A 20,067-nucleotide genomic window follows, 5' to 3' on the forward strand; every position below is an offset into this window, starting at 1 on the left:
CTATGCAGTGCAGCCACTGTAAGACTCTTATACCACCATACTTCAGCATTTCTGGTCGAATATCATCTACTCCTGCTGCCTTTCCACATTTCAAGCCTTTGATGGCTTTTTCTACTTCAAGTATGGATATGTATTCCTGACTGCATGCCTGGTCAGTGTTTTTTACCACTGTGCTGTCATCACTGCTTGTTTCATTTAGCAGTTTTTCAAAGTAATTACTCCATACTTCAAGGATATCTTTTTCTCTTGTTTTCATTTCACCTTTATCATCTCTAATTCCTTTTACAGCACTCTTTCCTCCATTTCTAAGCTTCTTCAACAACCTCTAGAATATTTTGCCACCTTCTTGATATTTATTTTCTATATTCTTGCCAAAGTCCTCCCATGACTTTTGTTTAGCTAGCTTTTTTAGTTTAGCTTTTCTAGTTTAGCTTTTGAGAGCAAAGACAATAGGTGGAATACAAATCACAGTAACACCTCATAGAACACTAAATTGCAGTAGGGGATTGATATCAGAATTGGATCTCCTTGATGTTCCTGATGAAGAGATATGTTCAGAGCTAAAGATCAAGGAGTGATGGGTGTGATACACATCCTGATACGTGAGGATGGTCACCTGGTTTCGACCAAAAACATCATCCTTACTTTTAATACACCTAGGCCTCCTTCATCTGTAAAAGCAGGGTATCTCAGCTGTCTTGTTAGAATGTACATCCCTAACCTGCTGAGATGCTTTAAATGTCAGAGATATGGACATGCCCAAACTGCCTGTCATGGTTCTACTACCTGTGCCCGAAGTAGTAAAGAACATGATAACAAATGTTGCTGTGCAAAAAAAGCTAAATGTGTCAACTGTCAGGAAGATCATCTAGCTTACTCTCATACATGTCAGAAATGAAAAGATGAAAAAGAGATATGAAAAATTAAAACAGAACAAAACATAACATATCAGGATGCAAAAAGAAAGCTGGCCACCATTACGCCTGTTCTGAGATCCTTTTATGCTGAAAAAGTAACAATTAAAAAAAGTGCCAACAGCAACTGAAACATGTTTGTCTGTTCCACCATCTGATTATTTCACCATACCTGAACTTGAGATCATAAAGTGCTTCTCTGTTGAATGCATTAATCACAAGACCTATGGCTTTACTCCAGCTTCAGAAATAGTTCCAGTCAATGAAAACGCACCTGTCAAAAAAATAATACAGAGATATCACTCGAAGATAAACCACCAGGCACTTGCACAGAAAATATGGATACCTTAGTACCCACTGAAAATAAAATAAACCTACCAACTGACCCTAACACATTGGATGTTTTGAACACTCTACCAGGGGAAGAGATGGACACTGGCTGTCCATACTTCCCTAAAACATTGGATAAGAATAAATCTGACAAAGGTAAGTCCTCAACCTCCTGAAAACCAGACAAGTCAATAAAATCAAGACAATAGGAAAATTTTTACAATGGAACTGTCGTGGGATTTGCCAGAATATCTATGATATCAAGATGTTGTTGCAGAAACACAAACCTTTCTGTTTCTGTCTACAGGAAATGTACTTAAAACACAATGTGGACCGTACATTTAGGAATTTCATTGTTGTACATAAGGACAGAACTGGAGGTGGTCCTGCTTATGGAGGAGTGCTATCCTAGTGGGCAGTTATATTCCTTTATACCATGTCCAGCTTAATACTACTCTGGAAGCAGTAGCGATTTGGCTCTCTGTGGGATTTCTTGTTACAGTATGTTCAATTTATTTACCACCAAGTGCTGAGTTAAATGAAATTGATCTTGACAATCTTATCTTGCAACTGCCTGAACCTGTACTTTTGATGGGTGACTTTAATGGTCACAATACTCTGTGGGGTGCCAAACACTAACAGACGAGGTCGAATCATTGAAAGAGTTCTTGATAATAATAACCTGTCCTTTTTAAATAATAAAGTTAATACTTTCTTTCATATGCCTATCCGTTGATATTCTGCAATTGATCTTACAATTGCAGAATATCTTACAAATGCAGAATATCATTGCTCACATGGGACGTTGAAGAGAACATATACGGAAGCGATCACTTCCCTGTTCTATGCACAATGTTCTCACAAGAACCATGTTCACCCACACGAATACCTATATGAAAAATGAACCAGGCTGATTGGAATAGTTTTTCTCATCTTGCAAAATTTCATGCTGATACTATCAGTCAAACACCTGTCAATGAAGCAGTAAAGTATATAACAGAGTGCATTGTTCAGGCAGCAGCAGCCTCTATCCCAATAACATGATCTCAGTTTCCATTCTATCCAAAGCCTTGGTGGAACCCAGAATATCAGACAGCCAAAAAAGATCAACACAGAGCAGTTTCATAGATACCCCACCACATCAAACTTAATAGCTTTCAAGAATGCTCGAGCCAAAGCACGTTATGTGAGACATCAGAATCAAAAACAATCATGGATCCAATTTACTTCATCATCAGTTAATCAAATGACCAGCCCAAAAATTGTATGGGATAAAATGCAGAAAATGAAAGGCATATATAGTACACATTATTTGACTACCTTAGACCATAATGGAAGTGTTATTGCTGATCCCAAAGCTATTGCAGACACTTTGGGAGAAACTTTTGCTAGCATCTCAGCAACAGCTTCATATTCTCCTGAATTTTTAATACTGAAAGAGCAGCAAGAGAAAGAAAGGCTTAATTTTCTACCAACATTCTTCAGCCATATAATCAGCCATTTGTTAAGGAGGAACTAAAAAGAGCTCTCTTACAATCTCACCCTAGTGCAGTAGGGCGTGATGACATCCATTATGAAATGATAAAACATCTACCATCATCTTCAATAGATCTTCTTCTCTTATTACAATAGAATACTTGCAGAGGAAGAGTTTCCAAATTCTTGGCATAAGTCAAATGTCATTGCTATCCCAAAACTAGGAAAAGATCCAACACAAGCAAATAATTATCGACCCATTGCTCTGACCAGCTGTCTCTGTAAGATACTAGAGAAAATGGTTAATGCCAGACTTCTCTGATATTTAGAAAGCAACAGCCTTCTCTCCAGTACATAGTGTGGTTTCTGTCCACGCGAACTTTCCAAGTCAGAGTGAGAAATACGCTGTCTCGACCATATCATCAAGAACAAGGTGTTCCTCAAAGATCTGTCTTAAGTGCGACAGCCTCTTTTTTTTTTTTTTTTTTGATGACTTCACAATTTGCTGTCACTCACGTAACATGAGGATAATTGAAATACAACTTCAGGAAGCAATCGATCATGTCTCTCTGTGGGCTCTTAATAATGGGTTTAGGTTTTCAACAGGAAAAAAAAGTGTCTGTGTACACTTCTGTCGAAAAGGCACTCATCACCCAGATCCTGATTCCAGTAGCTACAAGAAACCAAGTTCTTGGGACTCATTTTTCACAGAAAACTTATATTTCTAGCACACATTCATCAACTAAGAGAAAAGTGTAAAAAAACTTTGAACCTCCTTCGCACTCTATCTTCTACTGAATGGGGTGCTGATCAAGCTTCATTGCTCCATCTTTATTGTGCAGGTTCAAAGCTGGATTATGTGTCCCATGTAGCCTATGGTTCTTCAAGACAGAGTAACCTACGATGGTTGGATTCCATCCATCATCAGGGTATATGGATAGCTACTGGTGCCTTTTGCACATCACCCACTCAAAGTCTTTATGTTGAAGCAAATGAACCGGCTCTATCATTTCGACAGAAACAGTTATCTCTTAATTATGCCCTAAAAATAAAATCTCTTCCAGATCATCCTACATGGACTAGTATCTTCTCTCTGCATTAGAAAGCTCAATATCACGCACGTCAAACTGCCATACATCCTTTTGGTATGCGTGTTAAAGAAACTGTGCAAGCTATTGGTATAAATGTTGACAACATTAGCTACATTAAACATAACAGCATCCCTCCATGGCAAGTTTGCACATCATCCTGCAACCTCTCACTTTTTCAGCTACAGAAATCTTATACTCCATCTACCTGCAATTGTTTAATGCATACAGAGCAGCACACACTGATTTCTTACCCATCTATACTGATGGTTCAAGAACTAATACCTCTGTTTGCTGTGCTTCCTGACATTATTATCTGAAATCAGATCCCACCAGACTGCAGTAATTATACAGCAGAGTTACATGTCATTCAGCTTGCACTTGTGCATATAAAAGAAAACTGCTACCAAAAGTGTATAATTTACACAGACTCATTGAGTTCTTTACAGGCTATCTCTTCTCCTATGTATAATCCACATCCAGTACTTTATGAGGTTCTACACCTGTTTCACAAAATGAAAATCCTTAATTTTGATGTTCAGTTCTGCTGGATTCCCAGCCACATCGGAATTAAGGGAAATGAGGTTGCAGATGCAGTTGCTAAATCATCTCATACCTTCTCCACATACTGTTTGACAGTTCCATATACAGACTACAGACAGCCTGTAAGATCAAAGCTAATTGCTCAGTGGGAGTCAACATGGCAGGAAATATTGACAAACAAATTATATGGCATTAAACCTGAAATTAAGCACTGGCATTCTAGTCAACGTACAAAGAGAAGGGAGGAGGTTGTTCTTGCTAGGCTCTGCATAGGTCACAGTCATCTTAAGCATTCTTATTTACTGAGAGCTGATGACCCTTCCATATGTGAAAAATGCAATACACATCTCACTATTTATCATATTCTGGTAGAGCATCAACAATTTACATGAGAGAGGAATGCAAATTTCACCTATCTTACCAAGCCATATACACAGGGAAATGCTAGCAGACTCAGGCAGATTGTATGATGTTTTTAATTTTTTAGAAAGAATTAATTTGTACAAATTAATATATATAAATTTGTACAAATTATATATAAATATAATTTGTATATATAAATATATAAATTATATATATATATATAAATATATAAATACTGTATTGCTTAACTTTTATGCATACATATTATTCATTAGTTTAAATTTTGACCAATTATGTATTACTAGCCTTGAGCTTGTATATTTGTGTCACCTTGTTCTAATTTTGTTAATATGTAAATACTACAATGCTAAACTTAATTTTTATGCATATATTCTGTATGTGCATAAAAATATGCATATATTTTATAATAATTCCTTTCTGACTCTTTATGTATTAGTATAATAACATTTGTTGTAATCTTACTATATGTAGATACTGCTTTCCTTGACTTGTTTTGTATATGCATATGCATATACCTGTACTATTATCTATTTATGTACTGCTGAAACCTCTGCATTAATTTTGTTTATATGTAGATACTGCATTGTTTAACTTAAATTTTGTATATGTATTTTATTTACTAGTTTATTTTTTGACTAATCATGTATTGCTGTAGCACATCTTGTCTATTTGTATACCTTCTAGTAATTCTGTTTATACTGCATTGCTAAATTTAATTTTCACCCATGCATATTGTATAATAATCCCTTTTTGCCTATTTTTCTATTGCTGTAAAAACATCTGTTATAATTTTACATGTATGTAGATACTGCATTTCTTGGCTTGGTGTTGCATATTTTGTGTATTAACTTATATTGTTAACTATTTTGTACTACCGTAATAACCTACCTCTGCCCTTGTGTGTTGCTGTGTTCTCTGCAGCAGTTTTGTTTATCTGTAGATGCTGCTTTGTGGAACTAGATTTTTGTACAGATATTGTTTACAATTTTCTTTAACTGCTTATGTATAGTTGTAACCTTTAGTATGGCGCGGTATGACCTGTGTGCCAAATAAACTATAAACCAAACCAAACCTTCCGGTGCATATATCCAATCATTTTGGCAGTTAAACAATTCTTCAGTGATGAAAATCTTCTCATCTGTGAAGAGGATAGCGATGTGAAGAGATGTGCTGCCAAATAAGTGCCTTTGATTTTATCACCCTCTGCCACATAAGTTGTGGTAGGAAGTGTCCAGTAGGTGCCCAGAGATCAAAGGTCATCAGTTACACATGATATTGTTCTATGCGTAACGTTCATCTCTCATGATATCATTTCCTGAATTCTCACATTATTACAGTGGAGGTGTGCCTTCACAGCTATCACAAGTTGTTTCATCCTAACACAGCATTAGTGACCTGTTCTTTGGCTGTCAGATATGTCTTCTGTATTGTTATAACAGTTAATGGTCTAATACAAAAACATCCTACTGATCTTGTCGTGTTGAAGTGGCTGCATTTCAACCTTGTGAACTGCTATTATAGCTATACAGTTCTCATAATCTCCCCACTGCATGTTAACCTGTACAGCTAGACAACTCTCTACCGATAAGCATGTGAATGTTAGCTGTGCACAGCACCACTGATAGAACCAGGCTTGCACAATTCTGCTCATGGGTGTGTGAAGTTGTAACAGTATTTACAACAAGACTGTTTTATTCACAGCTTCAAAACATAATATTATTTTTCTGTTTTTCTTGCAGTGAAGTATGTGTTCTCATTTATAATGTTTGAACTTTTTTGTCTGACTGAAATCCATTCTGAAGTACAACTGAAATTTCTGAAAGAAAAGTCAGTTGTGATTTATCCAAACAAATTAAAAGATGCAATATTTTGTATAAATAATGAATAGCTATTATGAGGTTTTACAGTTAAAATGTGTAATAAGAATGATATTATATGTTTGCATTAACATGTACAATTATTATAGATACATTCTACTTTACATCTTATTTCTTGATATAGCTGTATTGTATTGTTCATATGTAATCAAAAGCTCACAAGTAATATATTTGATATTTGTACTGTCACTTCATTTTCATTTACTATCTTATTTTCTTTTTCTATTTTTTTTTTAATTTGCTTTGTGTGTCTTATATTGCTTGCAGATCCTATTTAGACATGCTGAAGGTGACTGTTTTCTTTGCCTTTTACTGGATAACACTTGCTGTGGTCTTCTTAGCAGGAACAAGTCGAATTAATTTATTTGGCTTAGGCTATGTTGTTGGATGCTTCTTTTTTCTCTGGAATGGAAATGAATTTTATCTGAAACCAATTAAATCATTGTTGAAATGGTAAGATTGACAGCAGAAATTTTGAAAAATAATTTTAATAGTGACTCCTGTAGGTAATTATCACTATGTTTGTGTGTAATTGATATTACTGCGAAAGAGGTGTAAAATTTAGTTTCATAATTTCAGTCATAAAATGATCAACCTGCCCAATATTATTTTAATTGACTGTGCATATTGATTAAAGAGTTCTGTAATCTAAAGTTATATAATATAGATATAATAGATGACTTAGTCAAAACTACTATTTATACTTGTATTTTATGGAGGACTCGATTTTTGTAATTTTGATATATTGGTATTGGAATATAATGGAATGCAAAGGATACCACTTATACCATTATGATATTACATGAATAAATAACTATTCTTGTATATATATCTTGCATATATCTGTCAGCTCTGTATATATCTCCAATAAAAAACTAATGTGTGTGTGTACAATTCCTGCTTTGGAGACCAGATATAATATATCTGGTCTCTAAAGTCACTTTATCTGACCTTGTTTATAATTCCAACCAATGAGTAATTTTCTTATAGATAATCTGTTTGTACCTTATGTCTTTCTCTCGAGCATTTTCATAGGCATTATTCTGCCAAACTGGCTCCATTTTTTGGACACTGTTTTTTTTTAACAATTTAAGTTTAACCTCCCCACTGGCCAGGACGTATATATATGTCCAGCAAAACCTGGATGCGATTCAGACCACCTGTTGAAAGAACATGGATATGAAGTGCAATTTGGCCATCATGACCATTAGAAGGTGTGATAATCCTTCACTCTAATCTTGTACAAGCTACATTCAGTTATCTATTTCAAGAAATGCAGTAGCTTGCTGTTTGTTTGGTAACTGACCTCTAAATTATATTCAAATAAATATCTACAAGTTATATTTATTTTTCTACTTGTTTTATCATATAATTATAGTTTTTAATGCCAGTGCAAAACAAGAAATCCTTTCATACTTTCTTCACTTTATTAAGTGAAGAAAGTATGAAAGGATTTCTTGTATCACTTTGGAAGATCAATATCACTATCAATTTTTTGCTAATTTTATTCTCCCAGAACTTGATTCAGGATAATTATTTTTGTCAAACAATTATTTTATAAATTGGTGAAAATCCAAATCTTAAAATAAATACAGCCTTCATCTGTTTGAAATTAAGTTTTCTCTATTTTCTTTATTCATTCTCTTAATCACTCACTGCAAATCAAAATAAACGGTGGTTATGAAGTCAACTGTTATGTACATACTTTCTGCTACTTTATATTATGCAGCAGTTTTTGAAGTAGTGATACTTTCTCTACAGTTTATCATTCAAAACATGTATAGGTGCATGCATCAAAATGAAATTTTATTTCCAAAATTTTCATGATAGAATTAAAATTGCATTTCTCCTTTGATGAGTACCTCCCCATCCAAAAAAAAAAAAACTATCGCTCATATACACACAGATACTGCTAGATAACATGTGTGCACCTTCTTTTTGTTTGAATTCATTATTTTTCCAAAGTAATTGTACCAGATAACTTTTAATATTCTGATACTGAAATTAAATTGTGATTGTTATAAATTAGCAAATGTTGTATATTATTAAATTATGTGATATTCTGGGAAAATTAATGTTTAATTAATACTGTAAATATTAACAAGTATATATCTAAGACAGAGTTCATTTCTGAGACGGCAAGTAGTAGCAACAGTAGTGTCAATTTTGAAGTACTGATTTAGTCATCTATCTCCTGCATGAAGACATGTCTAAACTACATTCAAAGTCGCTATCTTCATAGCTAGAAAAATTCCCTCGTCAACATCAGTAGAATAAAAGCTACTTGAAAGGAGAAGGCACCAACTCTTCTGCATCTCCAGAACTTTTTTTTTTACCCCATAGAAACAAAATTCATGTATAAGTGCTATGCTGCATTTTATGCCATTCAAAAGCAAATTGAAATATAAAATGGGAAAAAAAAAAAAAAAAAAGTTCTGGAGATGCAGAATTGGAACCTTCACCTTTCAAGTAGCTCTTACTCTACTGATGTTGATGAGGAAAATTTTTCTAGCTGTGAAGATAGCGATTTTGCTTGTAGTTTAGACATGCCTTTGTGCGGAAGATGGGTGATCATCACTAAACACATGCCAGCTTGTCCAGTTTCCATTTATAGGTAAGCCAGGAGTTACTGAAGATTTTGATGCGGCAGCATTTTAGACATCTTTTTCTTCTGTCATAGTGGAGCAGACTTAACGTAATACTTGCCAACAACATCAGCAATTGAGTACGGTCTGCATTTTTGCAGTACACTTTGGAGCCTAATAGGTTAATATACCACTGACATTTATAATGCTCTTGTTTGCGAAAAATATCGTGAAAAAGCTCACTCTTGAAATATATTTCTACATATATGGCCTATAGAATGGATTCTGAACATGTCAGTGTTTTATGATGTTGTGACTGAAAAACAATTCAGTCTCATTGTGAAGTATTTGCATTTTCAGAATAATGCAGAATATGATTAGGCAACAAATCCTTGCCCAGTCCTCAACAGAATTTATGATTTTCTGATCATAAATTTTGTTGATCACTATACATTACTGAGAGAGACATGCATATCAATGAAAGCCTTATGCAATTCAAAGGCAGATTGAAATGTAAGCAGTACATTCCCCAAACGATAGATTTTGCTTCGCAATTTATGCCTTTCAAAGCAAAAGTGGATAACTTGGGGATTTCAAATCTTATAGGGGAAAGCAGACTGTACTCTAACATGATAAATATTAGGATCTTCCCTTGTTGATGACTAGATTCCTTACTGAGGAAAGGTTACTGATTTGCATTTACAGCATCATACAGATTGTTATTGTACCTAAATGCCAAAAGGCAATACATCCTCCAGATCTGGTGTCAGGAAAATTGCCAAAGGCTGAAATCTGAGCTTAGCAGTGAGGGAAAGTCTTTGCACTGCGTTGGAAAGACAAAAAGGATTTTTTTTTCTTTTGTCTTCCCTGCACAGTCCATCAATGGAATCAGTGGAGAAACATGGTTTAAAAAAAAAAAAAAGACAAACCCATTGTTGTTTGTGCATATACCAACAGTATGGTAGGATTCTACAGGTGGGCGATCAGTAGATATCATTTTACTTTGTAATGAGGAAACAGCACAAAAAATATTTCAAAAAAAGTGTTTGGATATATATATTGGATTTTATTAGTTGGAACAATTTCCTCCTGTAGAAGAAAACATGTGTCTACCATAAAATATTTAGAATACAGATTAGAAATTGCAAAAGCAGTGCTTCAAGTTTATGGTCCTTCTTCAGCAAGCAGGAAAACAGGCATTTCTTCCAAATTTCTGTAGTTAAGTGTTGCTAACTCTATTTCTCAGAAACTTTACCACCCACGAAAAAATAAAATAAATAAAAATTAATAAATAAACACTGCACACAAATGTCGTGTCTGCTTTAAAAAAAAAAAAAATCAGAAAGGAGATAATAATCTGGTGTTCAGAATATTAAACTACTTTGTGTGTTCATCCTTGTTTTAGGTCGTTCCATACTGTTCAAGATATATAAATTTTGAACAGTATGAAAACAAAAATACTCCCTTTCAGGGCCATCAAGACAGTCATTTTCTGGATTACAAGTATTAATAGGGATGGGTAAGTGTAATGATTCCAGTTCCTCTTGAAGAGGAATTTGTTTAAGTTGTTTTTATAACATACAGAATAATATATTATTCCTCTCGGAGAGGCTAATATACCTTTTTACTAATGGCTAATAGTACCAGTATTGAAGATTCTAATCCACAGTCACTTTGTAACAAAAAGCAGTGATCCCCTCCAGCTGGCTACCCAAGCTTAGTTGTCTCAATTAAGAAACTGATTGAGTAGACTAAGGCCTAGATTTTATTTTATTGGAATAATGGCAGAAGCAACTGTGAGGCCAGTACATATTGTTTTTATTTTCCAGTGCTTTGTCTGTTTGCTGAAAAATGTGACTTTCTGGTAGGGAAAAACCATCATCTCAATATGAGACTGTCTAACTAATTTTCAGATGAAAAGCCCTGATGAATGTTCTCATAGTACTACATAAGTTTCAAATCCAGGTTTTCTAACTGAAGAAAACTGTTGCACTCTCCTCGCATCTGCATTAGAGGCATATACTATGGACACATATCTGGGAAATGAAATTTCTAAAAAGGAATGAAACTGGGATACTTTTTCTATTGTTTCAGAAAGCTCATGGTCAGTTCTCAAAGTGCAGAGTTTTCTGGATGAGCTATGAAATCCTCAGTTTTCCACAACTAGCAAATGCAAAAGTAACACTTGGAAGAATTTCCACTATTCATTCTAGAACATGCCAGGCTTCAAGTTTTACATTACTTGAAAGGAAAAACAAGAAATATGGCTACTTTCAGAATACAAGGCATAGAAAATAGCTTTATTATTTTTGTTGTTGTTAGTGCTAATAATAGTAATATTTTACTAAATGTGGGATGAAGGGACTTTTTGTCATGTATGTATCAATTTATTTCAGAAAACTTATTGCGTTATCACAATCTAAACTGTATTCTATAATAACAGCATAGTCATAATAACAGTAGTTACATAACAATAATATAAAATTCTATTATTCTCATTCACTTAGGAAGAACATAAAATAAGATTAACTATTATTTTTATGGTTGTTTTTCCCTGTTTTCATTTAGGAGTGTCCCTTATTTTAAAAACATTGACTTTTCACTCAAGAATCCTTAGGGCATTGTATTTTAAAAGGTAAATATATGCAGACTAATAGAGGAAGAAATTTTGCACATACCTTGTTTTAATGTTGGGATGTCTTCGTTCTTCATACTTCTGCTGTTAGGATGTTTAAAAAAGGAGGGGGGGTTAAAAACGTAGGGGGTTGAGGCAAAGTGGGAAAATGAATTAGAAAAATCCGGGTTTTTTTAAGTCTATAATAATATATTATAGACATATTTCATCTCTAATAATAATAAAATCTATTACACACACACACACACACACACACACACACACACACACACACACACACACACACACACACACACACACGTATATTATTTAGGTGAACTTTTTGGGGGAAGGGTTTTATGGGAAAATGGGCAGGAGAGAGAGAGCGTTAACAGGGTGCAAGCCGTTTCGATCGTGGCATCATCATCAGAACATTTCAGGATAAGTGTAGGGCTATGTCATGTCGGCTTGGAATTTCAGCCTTTGAGGAACTTGTGTTATCGCTTATTGGGCAGGGTCGTGATCTAATTTTTATGCTGTGGAACTTCCAACACTCAGAAATTAGGTAGGGGTGGTGGACGTTGATTGAGTTTTCATCACATTTTATGGCAATAGTTTCCGATATTCTAAGCATTGTTTTGTTGTCTTGTTTATATATTATTATGGCCTTGTCAGTTTTTTTTTTGGTGTTATGTTTCTGTTCAAGGGCGTGAACTGCTAATTCTGTCTTCCCTGTACCCTGTATCCATTTTTCTTTTTGATGTTGCATTTTTTTGTGTTTAAATGTTCAGAACTAGGGATGTTACAGTCACGGAAGTGTTCTTGTAGTCTAGCCCATAAAGACCTGATGGTAGAACCTTTGTAAGTGATATCACAGTCTTTTTGGTAAGGAAATTTATAGACTACATTGTGGTGTTTTAATATTTCTTTGTGTGTGAGAGGTTTAGTGGGTTTTAGGAGAGTTGCTAATTTTTGTTCTAGGTGAATATTAGCTCATAGTCCATGTGTTTGAAAATTTATATGTAAGTTTTGTATTTGTTTCGGATGTAAGGAAGTTCGATAATTTTATGGTGGTGGGAAGTCTGTTTTGGTTGTAGGGTGGTTTTGATGGGTTTTAGCCATTTTGCTTGTTGTGTAAGATAGTTGCTATTTTTAAAAATCTGTGGTAAATTCTTTAATTCTGTGTTGAGATAATTACTCTTTGTTGAGAATTTGTAACCATTTGTAAATTGTGATAGGATGACTGAATTTTTAACCGAATATGGATGGTATGAACTGAAATGGAGGTAGTTTCCGATTTGCGTGGGTTTGTGGTATTTTCGTGGCTATTTTGTTGTTGGTTCTGATTAATGTCAGATTTAAGAAATTGATGGATTTGTTCTGTTCAGTTTCCATGGTGAATTTTAGTCTGTTGCTGTAATTGTTAAGGTATGCTTGTGAGGTGGTGATGTGTCTTGGTTCTCCAATGCATAGAATCAAGACACATCATCACCCTACAAGCATCCCTTAACAATTACAGCAAGAGACTAAAATGGTTCTCCAATGCATAGAATACAGCTGCACAGTTAGCCTAGTGGCTTTGCGCTTTGTAACCATATGCCTGGGGAAGGAGTGTCCTGGATTCGATTCCTGTCGCCGACATGAGGAGCTTAAGGATCTTCCTCACCCATAGCCAAGTTAGTCGATTTTGGGTGTGGACAGCAGGGTCCCCCCCTCCGGTTTATCTGGGGTTTTTCATCCCCCAAGCAGGCCAACCTGCCCCGTGAACACACACGGATCTACAGCCATAAATACTTAACCGTCCATGAGGGGACTCAACTCGCTCCAATAGGGACAGGGGAGAAAAGGGAGGAAACTCCATATGAATAAATAAATGCATAGAATGTTGTCCACGTATCTGCCATAAAAGGTGATTGGGGGGGGGGGGGGGTTGGAGCGATTCTATTCGTGCCAGGAATTTTGGAACATAGGGAGACTGAAAATTTGAATATACATGTTGTTGTTGTTGAACTTAAAGAAGTTGGCTGATATTACAAGTTTGATCAAGTTTATGATGTCATAAGGTGTTAATTTTGTGCGAGCGTGCAGGATGTGGTCTTCTGTGAGTACAATGTCTAATGTTTTGGGGACGTCCATGTTAGTGTATAATAAGTTGCATCCAATGAGGTGAGGACGTTTTCCTGGGATAAAGTTGTGTTATTTATTTTCTGGAATAGGTGGTCCGCATTTTTTATCAAAGTGTTTGATGTTGTGAGTAATGGTTTGATAAGTTTAGCTGCGAATTTTGATAATGTGCTGTGGTGGTAAACAGTCTTTGTGGGTTTTGATGTTTCCGAACATGCAAGGAGTGTGTGTGGTGCAGGGTGTTGTGTTTTTTTCATTGTAGTTTTGTCTATCTTGTTTTGATTTTTTAAGGTGTGTAGGGTGTTGTTGATTTGTTTTATGAGGTTGGGGGTGAGATCATTTTGGATTTTTTGGTAGGTGTGTTGGCCATTAGACAGCCATTATTTTGTTGTGGTAATCAGTTTGGTTGATTATGACTACTGTATCCCCTTTGTGTCTGCTTTAGTGATCATTATACTTGGGTTCATTTTTAAAGATAATAGGGCTTTTTGTAAGGGAGTAATGTTGGGTTATATATGGGAGTAATGTTGGGTTTCACTATTTTGCTATTTATGATGTTGTTTATTTTCTGGAATATTGTATCTCTTTTAGGGTCATTTTCAAGTTTTGCTTGGACTTCGACAATGATGTCTTTGTTTGGTACATATTTTGGGGATACAGCTTGATTTTTCTTTTTAAATCTGTCATGTATGGCCTGTTTGGGTGTGCATGATGCCCGGTAGCAAATTTTTTTATTTCTGGGAATTAAGTGGTTTCTCCATACCATCGTGAATTTTGGCTGATGTTGTGATTGAGGCAATTTTTAAGGAATATTATGTGTATATTTTGTGCAGTGTATGTTAGGATGGTTTTCAGATATGTTTCTATTGTAAAATTTATACATTCATTGAATGCAAGATGTGAGCCCATGACATAGCCTAGTGTTTGGTGCGTGCCCTAAAAGGATCTATTTTAAGGCATTGTTGTGATGGAGGGGGTGGAAATTACTGTTATGATCAAGTTTTTATTTCTAATGGGAAAGAAAAGCAGTTTCTATTAGAATATGCAATTTCTCGAATACCTACAGAGTAATTGCCAACAGAAAATGCTCATGTTATATCATAATACTTATATTCTGTTTTTCATGAAATATTAATTTTCATCAATCGAGAAAACATGCTACAATTGATAACTGTGATATTGGTTTCAAATTTCTTGTGTGGAAGATTTATATATATATATATATATATATATACTAGGAGGGCTCCCCCTTCCCCAGAATTCTGGACTGGTAGGCTGGTTCTTGAATTCTGATGACTCAAATTTTGAAGACGCGAAAGGGTGGTTCCGAAATCCCCCCCCCCCAGCTCCCCTGGCGACTGCTGCGCCCAACCCCCTGAGTTGTTGCGGACTGGTAGGCCAGTTCTCCTTTAATTCTGATTACTCGAATTTTGAGGAACCTTTATCTGGTCTCTTTCGACTAAAAAGGTGAGTTAGCCGGTCTCATATGGAGGTAGAGGGTTTTTTCACCTGGAAACTTGGGTTTTTCGTCCCTCAGAACAGGCAAATCAGCCCCATGAACACACACCGCTACAGTCCATGAATACTTACGGCAATATGTGGAAGAGATAGGGTCCTCACCACATTTCGTTACTCCCATAGTTAACCACGAGTAACATCATGGTAGTCAACCTCCTAGATAGGAGACGGCACATGAATGGATGGAACCTAATTTATCTTCTCCAGGTGATTTCTTGTTTCTTTCAGGCTGATTTCTAATTCTTCTTTAGTTATTTCCTTTTCATTTTCATTAATTGTTTGCCAGTTGTCTTTTTTAAAATATTTGTCTGTTCACAATTCTGTGTAGTAATTTAGAAATTCTTCTAATTTCAATTCAGTGTTTAATTTTATGTTTTCTTTGGTATCTGCATTTAAGTGTTTCAAAATTTTATATACATTGGATCTTATTTTATATAAATCATGTTCTAAATTAGAAACAAATTTATTCCATTATTCTCTGTCTTTTTCTGACTTCTCTTTTAGCTATGGCTCTTATTCTTTTATATTCTATTTCATCTTCTAATCTTTTACTGCTTAACCATTTGTGATATGCTTCTTTTTTCTTTTTGATTATTTCTTTCATTGTATCATCCCAGATTTTCAGTTTTTTCCTTTTATTGAATTTTTTGATCTTTTCTAAGCTTTCATTTGCTGCTGCATTTAGTATCGTTTTTATATTAAGCCATTCTGTTTCTATTTCTTCATTTTGTTTTATTTTATCTAGATATTGGTTAATTCTTTGTTCATATAGCCATTGTACATTTGTGTCATTCAATAGTCTAGTTTTATAAACAAATGTTTCAATTTTTCTTTCTGTTCTTGTTACTTATAGCCATTTAGGTGGTAATCTTAATTTTATTTTAACAAGGAAGTGGTCACTGCTTATTTCATATCCTCTGTGAACTCTAACATCTAGTGAAAATTTTGATGTGTTTTCATTTAATATGAAGTAATCTGATATTGATTTCCATCCTCTTGCTTCCCAAGTATATTTATGTATGTCTCTATGTTTATAGAAGGAATTCATTATTTTTAGGTTATTATAAACTACAAAGTCAATCAATTTTTTACCATTCCTGTGTAGAGTATGTTCTCCATGTATTCCTGTATTATTATTAATTTTTGTGTTTCCAATTCTTGCATTTAAGTCTCCTGCTAAAATTATATAATCATTTTTATTTATTTTTTTTTATATGTTTTGTAGCTGATTATAAAAATCAATATTATCCTGTTCTCTTCCCTCTTCTGGGGAATATAAACCAATTATTGTTAAATACCTTCTATCTATTTTTATTCTAGCTTCGATTATTCTTTCATTCCATAATTCATAATGTTTTAACTGTTTTGAAAGGGAGTTATGAATCCAAATCATGACTCCTGCTTGTGCTCTTTGGTCTCTGTCGACTCCACTGTATATCACATTAAAATTTTCAGTTCTCCTGGTTCCTTTTAATTTCTTTTTTTTTTTTGTAATTATATATATATATATATATATATATATATGCAGAAAGTATTTTACCTTGGGTATAATAAATGTTAAAAATACCAAGCAATTTTAAACCTGGTTTTACTCCATTTCACAAGTAAGCAAACAGATAAACAAGTCAAGTTTGCACCTGCAAGTGATGCAAGTCTAGCTGATCCTACAGTAGTGCAAGACCAAGGCAACTCATGGTAAAGGTGGCATAAGCTCCGATCACTAATCTTAATATTTACCCTTAATGCCAAAACACATCTCCAAGAAGGGGATGCATGATGTTTTGTATTAAAGGGCAAGAGGCCACTACCCAGACCGGTTTCGACCTTTTTTGAGGTCTCATCAGTGGGAGCTAGGCTAGGAATACCAAGATTTAGTAATACAGAGCTTATAAGTATTTTACCAGAACAAGTTGCCATAAGGTGTTTTAACCTTATTAAATAAAAATCTCTGGAGGAGATATAAATGCAGAAAGTTACCATGAGTTGCCTTGGTCTTGCACTACTGTAGGATCAGCTAGACTTGCATCACTTGCAGGCGCAAACTTGACTTGTTTATCTGTTTGCTTACTTGGGAAATGGAGTAAAACCAGGTTTAAAATTGCTTGGTATTTTTAACATTTATTATACCCAAGGTAAAATACTTTCTGCATTTATCTCCTCCAGAGATTTTTATTTAATAAGGTTAAAACACCTTATGGCAACTTGTTCTGGTAAAATACTTATAAGCTCTGTATTACTAAATCTTGGTATTCCTAGCCTAGCTCCCACTGATGAGACCTCAAAAAAGGTCGAAACCGGTCTGGGTAGTGGCCTCTTGCCTTTAATACAAAACATCATGCATCCCCTTCTTGGAGATGTGTTTTGGCATTAAGGGTAAATATTAAGAGATTAGTGATCGGAGCTTATGCCACCTTTACCATGAGTTGCCTTGGTCTTGCACTACTGTAGGATCAGCTAGACTTGCATCACTTGCAGGTGCAAACTTGACTTGTTTATCTGTTTACTTACTTGGGAAATGGAGTAAAACCAGGTTTAAAATTGCTTGGTATTTTTAACACACACACACACACATATATATATATATACAGGGTGTTCGGGATAAATTTGACAGTTTCGTAAGGAAAAAGAAAATCTTCTTTGTATCTATTAAATTTAATGAATTGACAAAAAACATTACAGGCAGAGTTAATTACAATACTATCAACAAGATTTACTCAAAATAACCACCATTAGCATCGATCACAGCTTCAATTCTGCTTCGGAACCTCGAACAAGCTGATGCTACAGTCTCCCTGGGAAAAGCCGCAAAAACTGTTTTAATTTTATCCATTAACTGGGCTTTTGTATTACTGGAAGTGCGATTGGTGTCTTTTTCAACTGCGCCCCATACAAAATAATCCATGGGGTTAAGGTCTGGGGAGTTTGGAGGCCAAACATTTGGACTGGTGAAGTCGTAGAAATTTTCAGACAACCATTTTTGACTTTTCCCAGAGGTGTGGCAAGGGGCCGAATCCTGCTGCCATACATACGGCCTACCATTGGCTACCCTTGTTATCCAGGGCTTGACTACAGTTAGCAACTCCACAAACAAAGCCCGAATTCCAATGCCAGGGTTCTTCAACACCTGTTCCTGCAGATTTGCGAGGAATTCTGCTGTACGAACGCAATCAGATCGTCTGCTAGGGATCTTTCTTCTTGCTACATCCTCGTAGTCACCATTGCAAGTCTCTAGTTCATGCCTGATTGTTTTTACTGTATTCAGGGAGCATTGGGCAGCAGTCGTAATATCCTTATTTTGATGGCGGGCACGAATCATCATGATACAAGTTATTCTCTTCCATGATTCAGGTGGGTTCCAGCTATCCATCCTTTCTGACATCTTGTATATGAATGAAGAAGGGTCCAAACTTTTAAATGAAGAGAAGTGTGTGTTAATACATGTAACTTACGGAAAAATATAATTAATTATAAATATGTCAAATTTATCCCGAACACCCTGTATATAAAATACCTTGATTATAGTCAGCCTGGTTGGCAGAGTGGTTAGTGTATCTGCTCTCCAGCCCCAGCCTAAAGGCTGTGGGCTCGAATCCTGCCGTGGGCATGGATGTTTGTGATTGTCTGTGGAAATACTAGTGGTGGTCGGCAGTAGATGGCGTTGGTGTAGTAGTGGTCAGTTGGAGAATTGAGTGGTGAAGACAGAGCTGTAGAGCAGGTGCCCTCCCTCGATGAGTCTTTTGACTCCCTGGAGATGTCAAATAATAATAATAAAAAAGAATAATAATATTCCAAACAATTCTGAATAGTAGGTAAATCATTATGTGTACCACAATCCCACCTAATGCAATTGTTTTGAAATTTGTTGCCTATTATAAGATTGTTTTTAGTAAATAAAAATACAGTTTGCCTGTTAGGAGCTATAAACTGTCCTACTATGGTCAAATGGCAGGACAGCTAACATCATAATATCCAAACAAAGAGTATATCTGGTTTCACCAATACAGCCACTCAGGACTTGCAGACCATGCACTAAATACCCACTACAAAATATGCTGGAAGAAAGCCACTTTGTTACACCATAGCAAATATAAATACGAAAAATTGTTCTTGGGATCAGTCTCAGCTCTAAAAAACTTCCCAAATCTCAACAAATTTGGGTGCATGAGACTAACCCAAATTTGGGAAGTTTGCATCCTTAGAACATCAGTCCAACAGCCAAGACAACCCAATTTAGTCCGATTGGCTAGGGCCACCTTTAGGACTCCAGAACCAACGCCAATTGCCTTCTTCAGCCTCATTTGCTCGTTGTTAGTACCAAAACTTCCCATATCTCAACAAATTTGGGTGCATGAGACCGACCCAAATTTGGGAAGCTTGCATCCTTAGAACATCAGTCCAACAGCCAAGACAACCCAATTTAGTCTGATTGGCTAGGGCCACCTTTAGGACTCCAGAACCAACGCCAATTGCCTTCTTCAGCCTCATTTGCTCGTTGTTAGTACCTGTGTGCACATATCATAGTTTTGTGTTCCCAGAAGATGACATTGTAACATTGCTGAAATATATTAAGGTATTAAAGTTTTTTTAATTATTATTTTAGTATAAGTTGTCATT

The 20,067-nt window shown here is 35.3% G+C and overlaps 1 protein-coding gene across 3 annotated transcripts in view; it reads left to right on the forward strand.

Moving 5' to 3' along the window:
* The window catches only part of Piezo (piezo type mechanosensitive ion channel component), a 1,325,935-nt gene that overhangs the window by 628,317 nt on the left and 677,551 nt on the right, over positions 1 to 20,067 (forward strand). For all 3 annotated transcript variants that reach the window (XM_090398322.1, XM_090398324.1, XM_090398323.1), the window contains one exon: positions 6,880 to 7,065. In XM_090398322.1, coding sequence (XP_090254448.1) covers positions 6,880 to 7,065 — 186 coding nt within the window. The remainder of the gene's footprint in view (positions 1 to 6,879; positions 7,066 to 20,067) is intronic.

Source organism: Typopeltis vanoorti, chromosome 9, assembly GCF_054136105.1.
Source record: "Typopeltis vanoorti isolate ZY-2024b chromosome 9, IOZ_Tvanoo_1.0, whole genome shotgun sequence".
NCBI lineage: Eukaryota > Metazoa > Arthropoda > Arachnida > Uropygi > Thelyphonidae > Typopeltis > Typopeltis vanoorti.